The sequence below is a fragment of the Pongo pygmaeus genome, chromosome 18, assembly GCF_028885625.2.
Source record: "Pongo pygmaeus isolate AG05252 chromosome 18, NHGRI_mPonPyg2-v2.0_pri, whole genome shotgun sequence".
Lineage (NCBI taxonomy): Eukaryota > Metazoa > Chordata > Mammalia > Primates > Hominidae > Pongo > Pongo pygmaeus.
The window spans coordinates 11918630-11931726 of record NC_072391.2 but is presented as its reverse complement, the minus strand read 5'-3'; the positions used below and the strand labels follow the sequence as shown (position 1 = coordinate 11931726).

At 48.0% G+C, this 13097-nt stretch overlaps 1 protein-coding gene across 3 annotated transcripts in view; it reads left to right on the top strand.

Annotated features, from left to right (window-relative positions):
• The first annotated feature begins 408 nt into the window (after positions 1–408).
• GRIN2A (glutamate ionotropic receptor NMDA type subunit 2A) overlaps positions 409–13097 on the top strand; it is a 429030-nt gene continuing 416341 nt past the window's right edge. The window contains exons 1-3 of one of the 3 annotated variants that reach the window (XM_054452862.2): positions 409–543; positions 1126–1316; positions 2780–3211. In XM_054452862.2, the coding sequence (XP_054308837.1) occupies positions 2798–3211 (414 nt within the window). In that variant the 5' untranslated portion in view covers positions 409–543; positions 1126–1316; positions 2780–2797. Of the gene's footprint in view, positions 544–1125; positions 1317–1430; positions 1708–2779; positions 3212–13097 lie in introns of those variants that run through there. The other 2 variants (XM_054452861.2, XM_054452863.2) reach the window with 2 other exon arrangements.

The window sequence follows — 13097 nt, the reverse complement described above, 5'->3', positions numbered from 1 at the left end:
CGGCTGAGAACAAGTCCCTAAGTTGGTGTGGAGGGCGCCCCTACCTTCCTTCTCCTCTTCCTCGGAGGCGACCGCAGCAGAAACACGACCCGGGAACCCGGCTTTGCCAGTGCTGTGAACCAGGGTGTCCAGGCGCTCTCCGGACTCCCGCTGGGAAGTGGGGAGCCGAACGCCCGGCGCGGAGCTGGCCCAGCAGCGAAGAGCTCGGAAGGAGCTGCCTTTCCCCGCCCGCGCCTCTTTCGGCCGGGGACCGCGGGGATCCCCGACCACACGCGCGCGCGCTCCCACACTCACACACACACTCGCCCTCAAACACACCAGCCCGGAGCTGGGTTGCGGAGAGGGTGCTCCGGCGCACTCAGAGGACCGGGCAGTTGCCGTCCGGAGTGGGGCAGGAAGCGGAGCTAGGGATCTTGGAGGGGAGCTCCTAGGGCTTGGCCGGATCATGGGACCGGGTGAGCGCTGAGAATCGCGGCCGCAGCCATCAGCCCTGGAGATGACCAGGAGCGGCCACTGCTGAGAACTATGTGGAGAGAGGCTGCGGTGAGTGCTAGCGCGGGACGCCGGGCCTGGGAGGCCCCCTTGGGAAGGGGGAGGTGGGAGGCCTGAAGAGGGAGGAAGCGGCAGGATCACAAGAGGGTCGCTGCGTGGGAAAGATCCTCCTCCCTCGGGGAGCCGGGACCGCGGGAGCCCGCGTCCTTCCCTCCCCCTCTCCTACTGCTGGCTCGTCACAAACTCAGCCAGCGCCCCCCCACCCTCGTTACCTCCTCTTTCTCTCCCTACCCCCTCGCTCAGCAGCTCCCGGTCGCACAACTCCCAGCAGCCGGCGCTGGGGAGGTGGTAGGGGGTGCGGGTGGAGGTGCCCAGTTAGCTTCTCGTGGGTGGCCAACCTAGGGCTCCCATTCTCCAGTGCACCCTGGAGTGGAGCTCCCGCTATCAGCCACAGGGGCTGAGGATCCGCACTGGGGGCGTCGTGGGCACCGGGCTTCAGCTTCCCCCCTCTTGTCTAGCCCCCCTGGGCACAGGGGTGCTTGTGAGCACTGCAGACTGCAGCCTTCCCCTCAACCCTCCCTCCCCTCGCTGGTGGGCTGACCCTGCCTCTCCTTCTCTCCTCCGCCCCGTTAGAGCCCTGCTGCAGAGCCTCCGGCTGGGATAGCCGCCCCCCGTGGGGGCGATGCGGACAGCGCGGGACAGCCAGGGGAGCGCGCGGGGGCCGCAGCATGCGGGAACCCGCTAAACCCGGTGGCTGCTGAGGCGGCCGAGATGCTCGTGCGCGCAGCGCGCCCCACTGCATCCTCGACCTTCTCTGGCTACAGGTACGTCCCAGCGGGAGATCAGGGCTCCGTGGACCGGGGAGGAGGGAGACTCGACCGGAGGGAGAGCGGGAGAGGGAGCAGGCTAGAGAGGGAGAGAGAAAGCGGGAGGGAGACCAGCGGCGAAGTGCAGGAGGGGCACCAGGGGGCGCTGCGGCTCCGCGCTTCGCGGCGCTTACCCAGGAACGCCGAGGCCTCTTGGAGTTCGCCTCAACTTCCCCCGGCTCCAGCAGCGTCCGTCCCGAGACGCGCGCGTCAGGGCACGCGTGCACCACCGCGCTGGTATTTGCAGGTACGCAGGGCTGTGCACCTGCCGCCGTTCATGCGTGTGCACCACCTGAGGACATGTGAGGACTCCGGCTGGCCGTGGGCATCGCTACAGCAGTCTGAGGAGGTGCGCAGAAAAGCGCGCGTGCCTATGAGCGTGTGCGGCCCACTGCCCACGTGCACCTAAGACTTGGCAACAGCGCCCGCAGTAGAAAGGCTAGGGAGGGGCTGTACAGTCCACGTCCGTCTGGGAGCTTCTTGGGAGCCTACCTTTCCCCCTACGCACGTTCTTTGCCAGCTCCTACGCGCTGGCCCGCGGGGGGATACGCCTACTCTCCAGAATTCAGCATTGCACACGGCGCGCGTGAGAGAGGGTGTGTGTGTGTGAACATGTGTGTGTGCGTGTGTGTGTGCACGCGCGCGTGTAGGGGTGGGTCCTGGGCCCACTTGCAGTTGAGTGAAGGACTCTCCACGGCCCCTTGGCTCGAGGTGGGGCGAGCCCCAAGTTCCCCCAGGCACAGCGGAGCCTGGGCCCACCAGGCAGCGTCCTCACTCCCAAGCACTTGGGGTGTACTCTGCCTGAGAGGAGCCGGGTCTGTAGTTGGGGCTGGGCGTAGAGCAAAGTGTGTGGTGCACACGACGGGCTCGCAGGGGGCGGGGTCAGTCAACTAGTTCAGCTCTCAAGCGGGGACGCGGGGTCTGGGTGTCGCCTCCGCACGCCCTGCCGGGTCTGTAGTTCGCTCCGCGCCAGCAGGGGGCGGGGTGGAGAACTTGGTCATCTCTATCCCAGGTGGGAAGGGTTGGATGGAGGGTTTATTCTGTGCACCTACGAGCTTGGTGGGGTACAGAACGCGCGTGGCGCTTGGGGTCTGTGGCCCGCAGCGAACTTGGGGAATGCGGTGGGGGATATGGACAGAGTTGGGGATGGGGAAGTGCCTGGAGACAGGGGATGAGGAGGCTGGATGCGAGAATGGGCTGGGGGATGGAGAATTAGCTCGGATTGGAGTTGTAGATAGAGTTAGAGATGGATCGAGGGATGTGGATGGCGTCGGGGATTGGGAATGGAGTCCGTGATCCCAGCAGCCTATCCTGCTGCTGAGCTCCATGCCTGGTTCCTAGATCAGGGGGCCAAGTCGGTAATCCCTTTCTTCTGGTCGCCTTGCTCATCGCGGCCCTGCCTCTCACTCTTCACCTTGCAGGGACCGTCAGTGGCGACTATGGGCAGAGTGGGCTATTGGACCCTGCTGGTGCTGCCGGCCCTTCTGGTCTGGCGCGGTCCGGCGCCGAGCGCGGCGGCGGAGAAGGGTCCCCCCGCGCTGAATATTGCGGTGATGCTGGGTCACAGCCACGACGTGACAGAGCGCGAACTTCGAACCCTGTGGGGCCCCGAGCAGGCGGCGGGGCTGCCCCTGGACGTGAACGTGGTAGCTCTGCTGATGAACCGCACCGACCCCAAGAGCCTCATCACGCACGTGTGCGACCTCATGTCCGGGGCACGCATCCACGGCCTCGTGTTTGGGGACGACACGGACCAGGAGGCTGTAGCCCAGATGCTGGATTTTATCTCCTCCCATACCTTCGTCCCCATCTTGGGCATTCATGGGGGCGCATCTATGATCATGGCTGACAAGGTAAGGCCGGAAGCTGATGCCCTGCCAGGACCTGGGAAGCCACCAGCTGCATGGCAGCTGCTGCAGGTCTTCCGACGCCCCTAGAATCTGTCTTGATGTGAAGTGAGGGTGGGGGTGGGAGGGCCGTGGCCACTGGCCCTGGTGAGAACCAGGTCTTGCCTCTCCAACCCAGAAATGAATGGAAATGCCTTTTGCCTTGTTTCTGAAAATGGTGTACGCAGGAGCACTTTGTTGTGCGTGTGCCAGGAAGAGCTCAGAAAACTGAGAAGTAGGCTATGGGGTGGTGGTGGTGGCATGTTTGGAGATTTACGAGTACCATGGGGCACAGAGGTGGGCCCAGGAGCACTGGAGACATATGCTTCCTATTTCCACAATGCCAGTTTTACCTGATTGTTTTGTGGGAAAATGTCCATTTTTTCCTCTTATGGTAAGTGACTAAAACTATTTCTAAAAATTATTAAATGTGGGTAGGTTCTGGAAGAAAATGCAAAGTTTTTAGGTAAAGCACAAAAGGGCAGAAAAAATGTCATGCTTCCTCTGACTCTGCAGTTGGAGGAACAGAGGTGGGGAGTTTGAGAAGCTCTGGGCTAGAGGAGCGGAGGAGAGACCCGTTCCTCAAGGGGAGTGGGTGGGAGTGGAGAGAATAAACTCCAAACCCAGAGCATGGAGGGCCTGGCATTTTCCTTACATGTTCTTTGTCTGGGGCTCCAAGGCTCTCAGATGAAGGAGTTGGCCCCTGAACAAAGATGGATCTTGGTACTAAAGTTGGAGAGTCTCAAAATGCAAGAAAGAGTGTAAAAAAATCTGTTGGCTTCGAATGAGAGGGAGGGTCTTTTTTTGTGGACAGCCTGGGAGCTTTGGTTTGGAGAAGAAGGGAGAGAGATTTGAAGATTTGAAGGAGATGTTATGACAGCCTGGTTTGGGAGTTACACAGAAGTGGAGGGAAGGAAGAAGGCTGGAATGAAGAAGTAAAGTGAGGAATGAGAAAAAAGGGAAAGATTGGAGTTGTGTGTGTACTGTCCTCTAAGTCCTGAGAAAAGATTGGGAGTTCAGAAGGGGAGGAAAGAGTAAGTGTACTTGTGTGCCATGGTCTCTAGCCCTGAGACCTTCTTGGACAGTGTTCCTTAGATGGCAGGAGATATTCTAGTGGAGTGAGCAGACATTCACTGTAGCACTTTCCTTTTGATGCTCTCAAAGCACTTTTATATTCATCACATCAGCTTTTGCTTCTGTTTCAGCAATGCCCACCAGCTCCTTTGGGAACCGTATTAATTCTTTCAGGTCTCCTGGGCTGCAGCACATTCAGCTGAAGCACACAATTGATGCAGTGTCTTATTAAACATTCATTTTAAATGATTTGCAGCCTAGCAGAATTCCTGTGTGTGGTTGAGCATTTTCCCAGTCACTTCTCAGTTTTGGGGGGGCTCCTGTCTGGGAAGAAGAGAGTAGGGACTAGCCATGCTCTGCCACCAGTGAAAATTTCAGAACTGGAGAGAATCTTAGGGTTTCTTGGAGCATGGTGTAACTTTCAGATGAAGTGACTGAGCCATAGGGGAGTTAAGGGAGTTTGCCAAGACCACATAGTGGGTGATGTAGCTAGGTAGCTGAATTTCTGATCCCAAGCTGTGATCTTCCATTCCACTAAATGAAGCCCGTACTTTAATGATGTCATCCATCTTCAGGAGGGACAAGGGATCAGTTTCATTTTGTGGGAGGGCCTGAGCATGGAGAGCTATGATGAATCACAGCCTATAGGGCTTTTGTATGGGAGGGGCCGGTCTTCTAATGAAGGCATTGAGGGAGAAGAACAGCCAGTTTCCAGCCAGGCCTTGGAGTGTGATTTTGGGATTTAAATATTACCACGGATCCCTTCTTCCTTCTTGAGTTTTTCTAAAGGAGCGATAGACAAGAAACAGTAACCATACCGAAAGTGAAATTTCTGGATCCATGAGGGTTTGGCACAACCCAATGGAGAAATCTGGGAAAAGCTGAATTGGAAAAGGTGGTGTGAGACTGGGAGGTTCTGGGTAGGCTTCCGCTCTTACTTCTAAGTCTCAGCCGATAGGTGTGTGGCTCAGGCTCTCATGTGGCTCATTCATCCAACTGTAGGCAGAGAGAAGCCGGAAGAGTGTAGGGTCATGGAATGGAACCCCCTTGATAGGCAGTGACCCTTCCTGCTAGTGAATCTTGACCCAGTGAATGGCAGGCTCTGACCAACTAGACCAGCAACTGTTCTTCCCTTGAAGGGGGCATTAGAAAGAAAGTTTTGAGAAGTCCGGGGAGTATGGGTGGAAACATTCTTCTCTCCTTTGGGATGAAACTGCCTTTTGGGGATGTGGACCAAAATGTGACCTCACTTAAGAGTAAGAAGAGAAAAGGAATCAGGAAAGGGCAAGAGGAAGATGAGAAAAGACATTTCCAGAGAAATCAAGAATAGAGATTTAAGACGGGTTGGAGAGAAAAAGAATGAAAGGGTCCATTGATTCAAAAATGGGGAAGGGGATTCGATACTCCTGATTGTTGTTGGGACTTTCAGAGTTGGTCTTGGAGAGATTGGCCCCTCTCTGTGATTCTGGTGGAACTGTAGGGAGATGAGGCAAGGTGGCAGGGAAGCAAAGAGCTCAGTGGAGGTAACATCGGGGTATATGTCTGGTCCCCATGTGGAACGGTGATATTGAGAGGAGTTGGATGATATTGAGAGGAGTTGGTTTAAAAGGTGGTATTTTGAGAAACTGGGGATGTATTTAGAAAGGAGATTGTCTGAGATGTGAACAGCCCTTCCTTCCATTAGTAACATATATAGATGGCTTGTGCTTCTGCCACGTGTTTCATTTAGAGCTGAGCATTGAGTTTATTTGTCTCCAAAGAAACAGTCACGGTGCATTGCTTAAAACTCTGCCTTGCTTCGTTTGCAAATGTTATTATGACTACAGCCTCAACCTCCCTAGATTGACAAGGCCTCTGCCTCCTGTTAAAATGATGTTGATTTGGTAAAGTCACACAGAACACACCTGTGTTATATTTACTTCTAAATTGGCAACATGATAGTGCCCCTGCCAGTAAGACTAGTAGTCAATTTGGTTATCAGTTAAAATGAACACACACACACACACACATTTTTTTTTAACTTTTTTTATTTTTATTTTTAATTTTACTTTAAGTTCTAGGGTATATGTGCACAACGTGCAGGTTTGTTACATATGTATACATGTGCCATGTTGGTGTGCTGCACCCATTAACTTGTCATTTACATTAGGTATATCTCCTAGTGCTATCCCTCCCCCCTCCCCCCACCCCATGACAGGCCCCGGTGTGTGATGTTCCCCTTCCTGTGTCCAAGTGTTCTCATTGTTCAATTCCCACCTATGAGTGAGAACATGTGGTGTTTGGTTTTTTGTCCTTGCGTTAGTTTGCTGAGAATGATGGTTTCCAGCTTCATCCATGTCCCTACAAAGGACGTGAACTCATCTTTTTTTATGGCTGCATAGTATTCCATGGTGTATATGTGCCACATTTTCCTTCTCTCTGTCTATTTGACCCTTGAAGAAAATAACAAAGCCTTATAACAATTGAAATGTCATGCAAATGTGGCAGATTTTTGTGGTGTTAATTTAATTTACAATGGAGGTGTTAATGTTTTGCTTGCATCATTGGGTAGTCTTGCAATATAACTAAATTAGAGGTGAAAATAAGGCTGGGTGAGGTGGTTCATGCCTGTAATCATACCACTTTGGGAGGCCGAGGTGGGCGGATCACCTGAGATCAGGAGTTCAAGACCAGCCTGGCCAACATGCTGAAACCCCATCTACAAAAATACAAAAATTTGCTGGATGTGGTGGCAGTCCCCTGTAATCCCAGCTACTCAGGAGGCTGAGGCAGGGAGAACTGCATGAACCTGGGAGGTGGAGGTTGCAGCAAGCCAAGATCATGCCACTGCACTCCAGCCTGGGTGACAGAGTGAGACTTTGTCTCAAAAAAAAAAAAAAAAAGAAAAGAAAAAGAAAATTAAAATAAATAAATAAGATGTGAAAATAATGCTCGATGTAGATGAAGTTCTAATCTTATCTTGGCTTGGCCATTTTGACCCTGTCTAAGTGAAATACACTCCAGCTGCAGTAATAGTCCCTGGTAAGCCCAGCATGTGGGCTAGATCTTTACAGTTCTGCTCAGTGTCCTTAACCCTCTCACCCCCTACCACTTCTCCCCATATTCCTAATTGCTCCATGCAGGAAAAGACGAGGCTCAGATTTTAGCTATATCCATCCATGCCAGTTATCACTTGTGTTTTATTTTCTATGTTATTCCTATGCAAGCCTCATGTCTTCTGCCAGAGTGTAAGTCGTGTGAGGGCAGATTTTAAAAAAAACTGTGTTTATCTGTTTTTGTGTATTTGACATAACAAATGCTTCTCTCCTCCGCAGACATATAAAAATAATGTCTTTTCATTGTAGAGCACTTAGGAAATACATTAAAATTTAAAGAAGATAAAAATCTCTGTCCAAATCCTATCACCATGGGTAAACATTACTGACACTTTGGTGTATTTCCTTTTATCTATTTAGTCGCATGCTCAGGATTTTATAGCATATATGGTTTTTCTTATTGTGCTTTGCCCTCTGTGGACTTTCTTAGAGGATTCAAGATTTTCTTTAATTCTGGAAAAATCTCAGCCACTATCTGTTGGATTCTTTCTTTCCATCATTCTTTCTATTCTCTCCTTCTGAATATAAATGCATATGTATAGTCATGCGTTGCTTCATGATGGGACACGTTCTGAGAAATGGATCATTAGGTGATTTAATCGTGTGAACATCACAGAGTGCACTTACACAAACTTAGATGGTATAGTCTGTTACACACCTAGGCTATGTGCTATAGCCTGTTGCTCCTAGGCTACAAGCTTCTACAGCATACTCTACTGTATGAATGCTATACTAAATATTGTAAGCAACTGTAATACAATGGTAAGTATTTGTGTATCTAAACATATCTAAGCACAGAAAAGGTACAGCAAAAACTTAGAATATAATCTTATGGGACCAGCATTGTGTACTTGTGGTCCATTGTTGACCTAAACCTCCTTGTGTAGCACATGACTGTTATATATATATATATGTAATTTCTCGACCAATTCTCCATGTATCTTAAGTTGTTTTCTTTTTTTTTTTTTTTTTCCAGTTCTCTGTTTGTACTGTGTTTGGGAAGGTTTCTTCAATTCTGTACTCCAGTTAACTACATCATTTCATTTGTGTCTGGTCTAATATTTTATTTTAGAAAGAAACAGCATGGATGGTCTATTATTTTGACTATCTGTTGAGTTATGGATTTCAACAAGGATATACTTTATTTCCAAGATAATAATTGGTCCCTCTTTACACCTCCCTGTTTTTTTGTGTTATAAATAATGAAAAACTCTTCTCACTTTGTGCATGTAACTCCCTCCCCTGTCCCTTCAAAGATTAAAAAATATATATTATAAAGTTCTTCTCTGATTGCTCTAGCATCTTTCTTTCTTCAGTTGTGAAGTCCTTCATTTGTAAAGTCAGTTAGTTGGATGTTCACATATGTTCTTTAATTTTTGTTTGTGAACTTATTTTCAAGGCAACTTTATGATTTCTTATGCCCTATATTTGTGAGGGTGTGTGTTTTAAGCCAGAGCCCATGTCAGCAGCTCAGGTTTGTACTCTCTTCCCATTCTACATGGCCTGTGGTACAGGCTTAGGAGTCCATCTCATGTAGGTGACTTCATTTTGGCTCCTTGACACAGATAGGGTCCTGCTTTTTGGCTGTGACTATTGGTGGATGGTGCGGATGTTCCAGCACCATCCACAGCTAGCAGCCTGATTCTAGGTCCAGTTCTTCCCCTTTTTCCCTGGATGGACATTGATGCCTCTGTTCTCACGGCTCATATTGGATCTATCATCCATGGATTATGTGGCTTTGATTCCTGCTTGAAACCCTAGAGTCCCGTCTTTCAGTTCATTTATTTTTAGGGATTACTCTCTATTTTTAATCTGTGATTCCGTTTTCTTATTTCCAAGCAATACTATGTAAATTTAAAAATAACTAAAGATTTCTTTATAAATTCTATGTCTTAGGAGCAGAAAAGGAAGGTTACTGAGTGTGTTCACTCGGATTTTGACCCAGTTTTATTTCACAACCTGCTTTTATGTATTTTTTTAAACTTCATTATGTATTCTTGGAATTTTCCTTTATCACTACATAGACTTCTTAAACTTGATTTTCAATGGCTGCAGAGCGTTCAGTTCATACCACAATTATTTTAACAATTTCTCTCTTTTTCCACCGTTAATAAGATTCATTTATTCTCCATAGGGGCATCCTTTTCAGTACCTTGCCCTTGTCCTGCCATTTGCGTTTGTTACACGGTAAATGTTTGTTGATTGAATGAATCTAGTCATTGACTCCGATGCCAGCTTGTTGGAGCTTCCGGATGAACATATCACAATATGGTTCAGGGCATTTGTGCAGTGTTTGTTCCCTCAATGCTGACTGATTTCATAGGTGTTTGCCAATTTTTCTTTTCTCTCTAGTGGGCAGATAATTACCAGCCATCCTGAGGATTAGCATAAATTGGGGGGTTACATACAAAAGGCCTGTAGAGAACTGCTGAGTAACAGCTCGTCAGCAGGAGGTGGAAGTTGGTGCTCTTGTAACCTGGCAGCTCCAGAGTTTGGATGCGAGTGACGGGCCTTCCCATTAAACACCGAAAGCTCTCGAAAAGGGCAGACGCACAGATCAGAATGTTGGTGGAGCCCACTCAGCTCCTGCTAAAGAGGCATCAGGTAGTTCCTGGGAGAGTGGGGAGACCTATCTTTAGTCTTTTCCATGAAGCATGTCAGATGCAATCATCAACACCTCCTCACATAAGTCATCAGAGACCAACAGGCATCCTCCCGGTAGCGTGACTCACACTCCAAGTAGCCCTCAGGGGTTGCTGGTAATCGTTTGGGCCCTTAAGAGCTGTGGTCTGGTGGGTTTGCAGCGGTGTTTATCTTCTTTCTCATAGCGTCAGATGGAAAATGCTACTGTAGGCAGAGTGAGTGGGGAAAGAGAGAGAAAGAGGGCTGTGCAGAAGAGAAACAGGAATTGAATCTCTGGTTTGTAATAGAGAGTTGGTAGCCTCTGATAAGTCATCACATAAATGAGACATTATAAGGTTGTTAATTGGTGTCTTTTGTTTGTCCTGCATCCCCCACCCTTGATCTTTCAACTTCTAATTCTTTGCCAATGTTTTAAAGTTGGAAGACGTCCCTTGGAAAATAAAATCCAAACTTCATGCTGCATTGAAACAGTCAGAAGGCCTGGCCACACTGGCCCCGATTTCCCCTACGGCAACAGTTGGCTGGAGATGAATCTCATCCCCCAACCCCACCTGCCACGATCCCTGCCCTCCCACTGCCATCCTGGGACAGGACAGGTGCCCCTCCTTTCTTAAATTCCCAACAATCACTTCACTTCACTTCACTTCACTCATTTATGTTACATACACAGTGTCCTGAAGGCACTAGGCTGTGAGGCCTATGATATAGGTGAGGGAAGTAGCTCTTCCAGGGGCTGTTCCTGGATAAGACGGCAGATCTATGGCATGTATGCAACCATGGATGCCATGTTCACTGCTGCCGTCATTAATCTCGTATAACACCTGGCCCTGTTGAGCCCACTGGCCTTAAGGCCTTCTCAACACAGTACTGCAGGCAGCCATGATGAATCAACTTGAGTTGGAAGATCCAAGAAAACCTTGGGCAAAGAGTCTGAAGAATGAAATTCAATTTCCAAAAATACCTGTGTGACCTTAGAAAAGGCCCTTCACCTGTCTGAACCTCTGGTTCTCCTGCAAAATGAGGATTTGGGACAAAAATATCACTAAGATCTCTTCCAGCTCTGAAAATTTTGTGCCCCATCAAGGAAAGACTGGCAACAAACATACCAAAATATGGATAGCAGTTATCTTTGGAGTGGTAGACTCATGGCTGCTTTAATCTTTTAAAGAATATCATTATCAAGTGGTTAACATATTATACTTTGAGTTAGATTGCCTGCGTTTAAATTCAGGGATTCCACCTCTTACTGGCTGGGTGATCATGGGGAAGTTCTTAATATCTTGAGCCTCAATGTTTTCATCTCTAAAATGGGAACAATAATAGCATCCACTTTATAAAGTTGTGAGATTTAAATGACATCATGGATATTAGTCCGTGTCTCAGTGCCTACCTTATAATAAGTGCTTATTACAGGAATGCTATTGTTATTGTATCTGCATTTTTTAGTTTTTATTTTTCTCCAGTGTACATGTACTTTTTAATAACCAGAAAGAGTGATTAAGGATGACGTGGTTACATGAGGGCATGCTCTGCAAGAAACTGGGAGTGAATCCCACAGAACTGTCAGAAGTGGAGGGTCTAACATGAAATGATTTGTATTTTCTTAACTGGGACAACCAGAAGCTTCCTTTGCCTTTGTAGGACTTGCTGAGAGCTTTATCCTGGCAAACCGAAGCTAAACGTGGCCAGCGTGAAAGTGATCGCAGGAGAAGACTATCTCATTGACCTTTGCATTAAATGACTCCACCAACTGGACCATATGTTTGCACGGGGCTTAGGGATTTAGAGTGTGGACATATATAGTTTCTCATTTTATCTCTGCCAAGGATTAATAACTCAGTGATAGCCTGGGGAACCTGGCAGCTCCAAAGGTATTTGTTTAAAGAATCTCTATTTTCAGATGAGGAAATAAAGGATCTGGGGGTTGCAGTAATTTGTGCATTGTTCAAAGCCGTAACTAGAACCTAGGGCTTTGGGTTCTTATTCTTTTGCTCTTACTTTATTACCCTTTCAAGTTAATGACTACGAATCCATTTGGTTTAGGGAAGGGGCTCAGATTCAAGACAAAAACAGATTTTTATGTTCATATTTTCGTCGTCGTGACTAAAAGGATTAAGATGTTGGATGATGGAATTAAAATTCAAAACTTCAGATTGAAATGATGGAGCCACTCTAAAGACTGCACTGGAGGTTCCCCCCATACTGCACTCAGCTTTAATGAGGTTAATTGACAGAGAAAAATTGTATATATTAAAGGTGTACAACACAATTTTTTTTTTTTAAAGAAAACAGTGTTTCATTCTGTCACCCAGGCTGGAGTGCAGTGGCATGATCATAGCTCACTGCAGCCTCAACCTCCTGGGCTTAGGTCATCCTCTCATCTCAGCCTCCCAAGTAGCTAGGAACACAGGTGTGTACCATGACATCTGGCTAATTTTTAAATTTTTGGTAGAGACGAGGGTCTCACCATGTTGCCCAGGCTGGTCTTGAACTCCCAGACTCAAGCAATCCTCTTCCCTTGGCCTCCCAAAGTGCTGGTATTACAGGCATAAGCCACCATCCCCAGCCCCAAATGATATTTTGATATACATGTAAATGTGAGATGATTGTCACCATCAAACTAATTGACATATCCATTACCTCACATGGTTACCTTTATTGTGTGATGAGATCACCTAAGATGAACTATCTTAGCAAATTGCCCTTATACAATGCATTTTTGTATTGTCACCATGCTATCACCAGTCACCATGCTATACATTAGGTCTCTAGAACCTATTTACCTTACAACTGGAAGTTGGTGCCTTTTGACCAACCTCTCTCAATAGTTTGAATAAGAATTTTCACTATTGCAGAAAGGGGGATATGAGACTTTCCAACTCACTTAGTCATAATGTGGCTGCCTCTGTTCCAGCTATCACATCCAACTTACTTGGGAATGGTTTTTGCAAGGGTCATGAACTGGTGTACTGCATGCTGAATCTGGCTCATAGATGCATTTTGTTTCACGAGTACAGCATTTTTAAATGCTTGAATTTTAA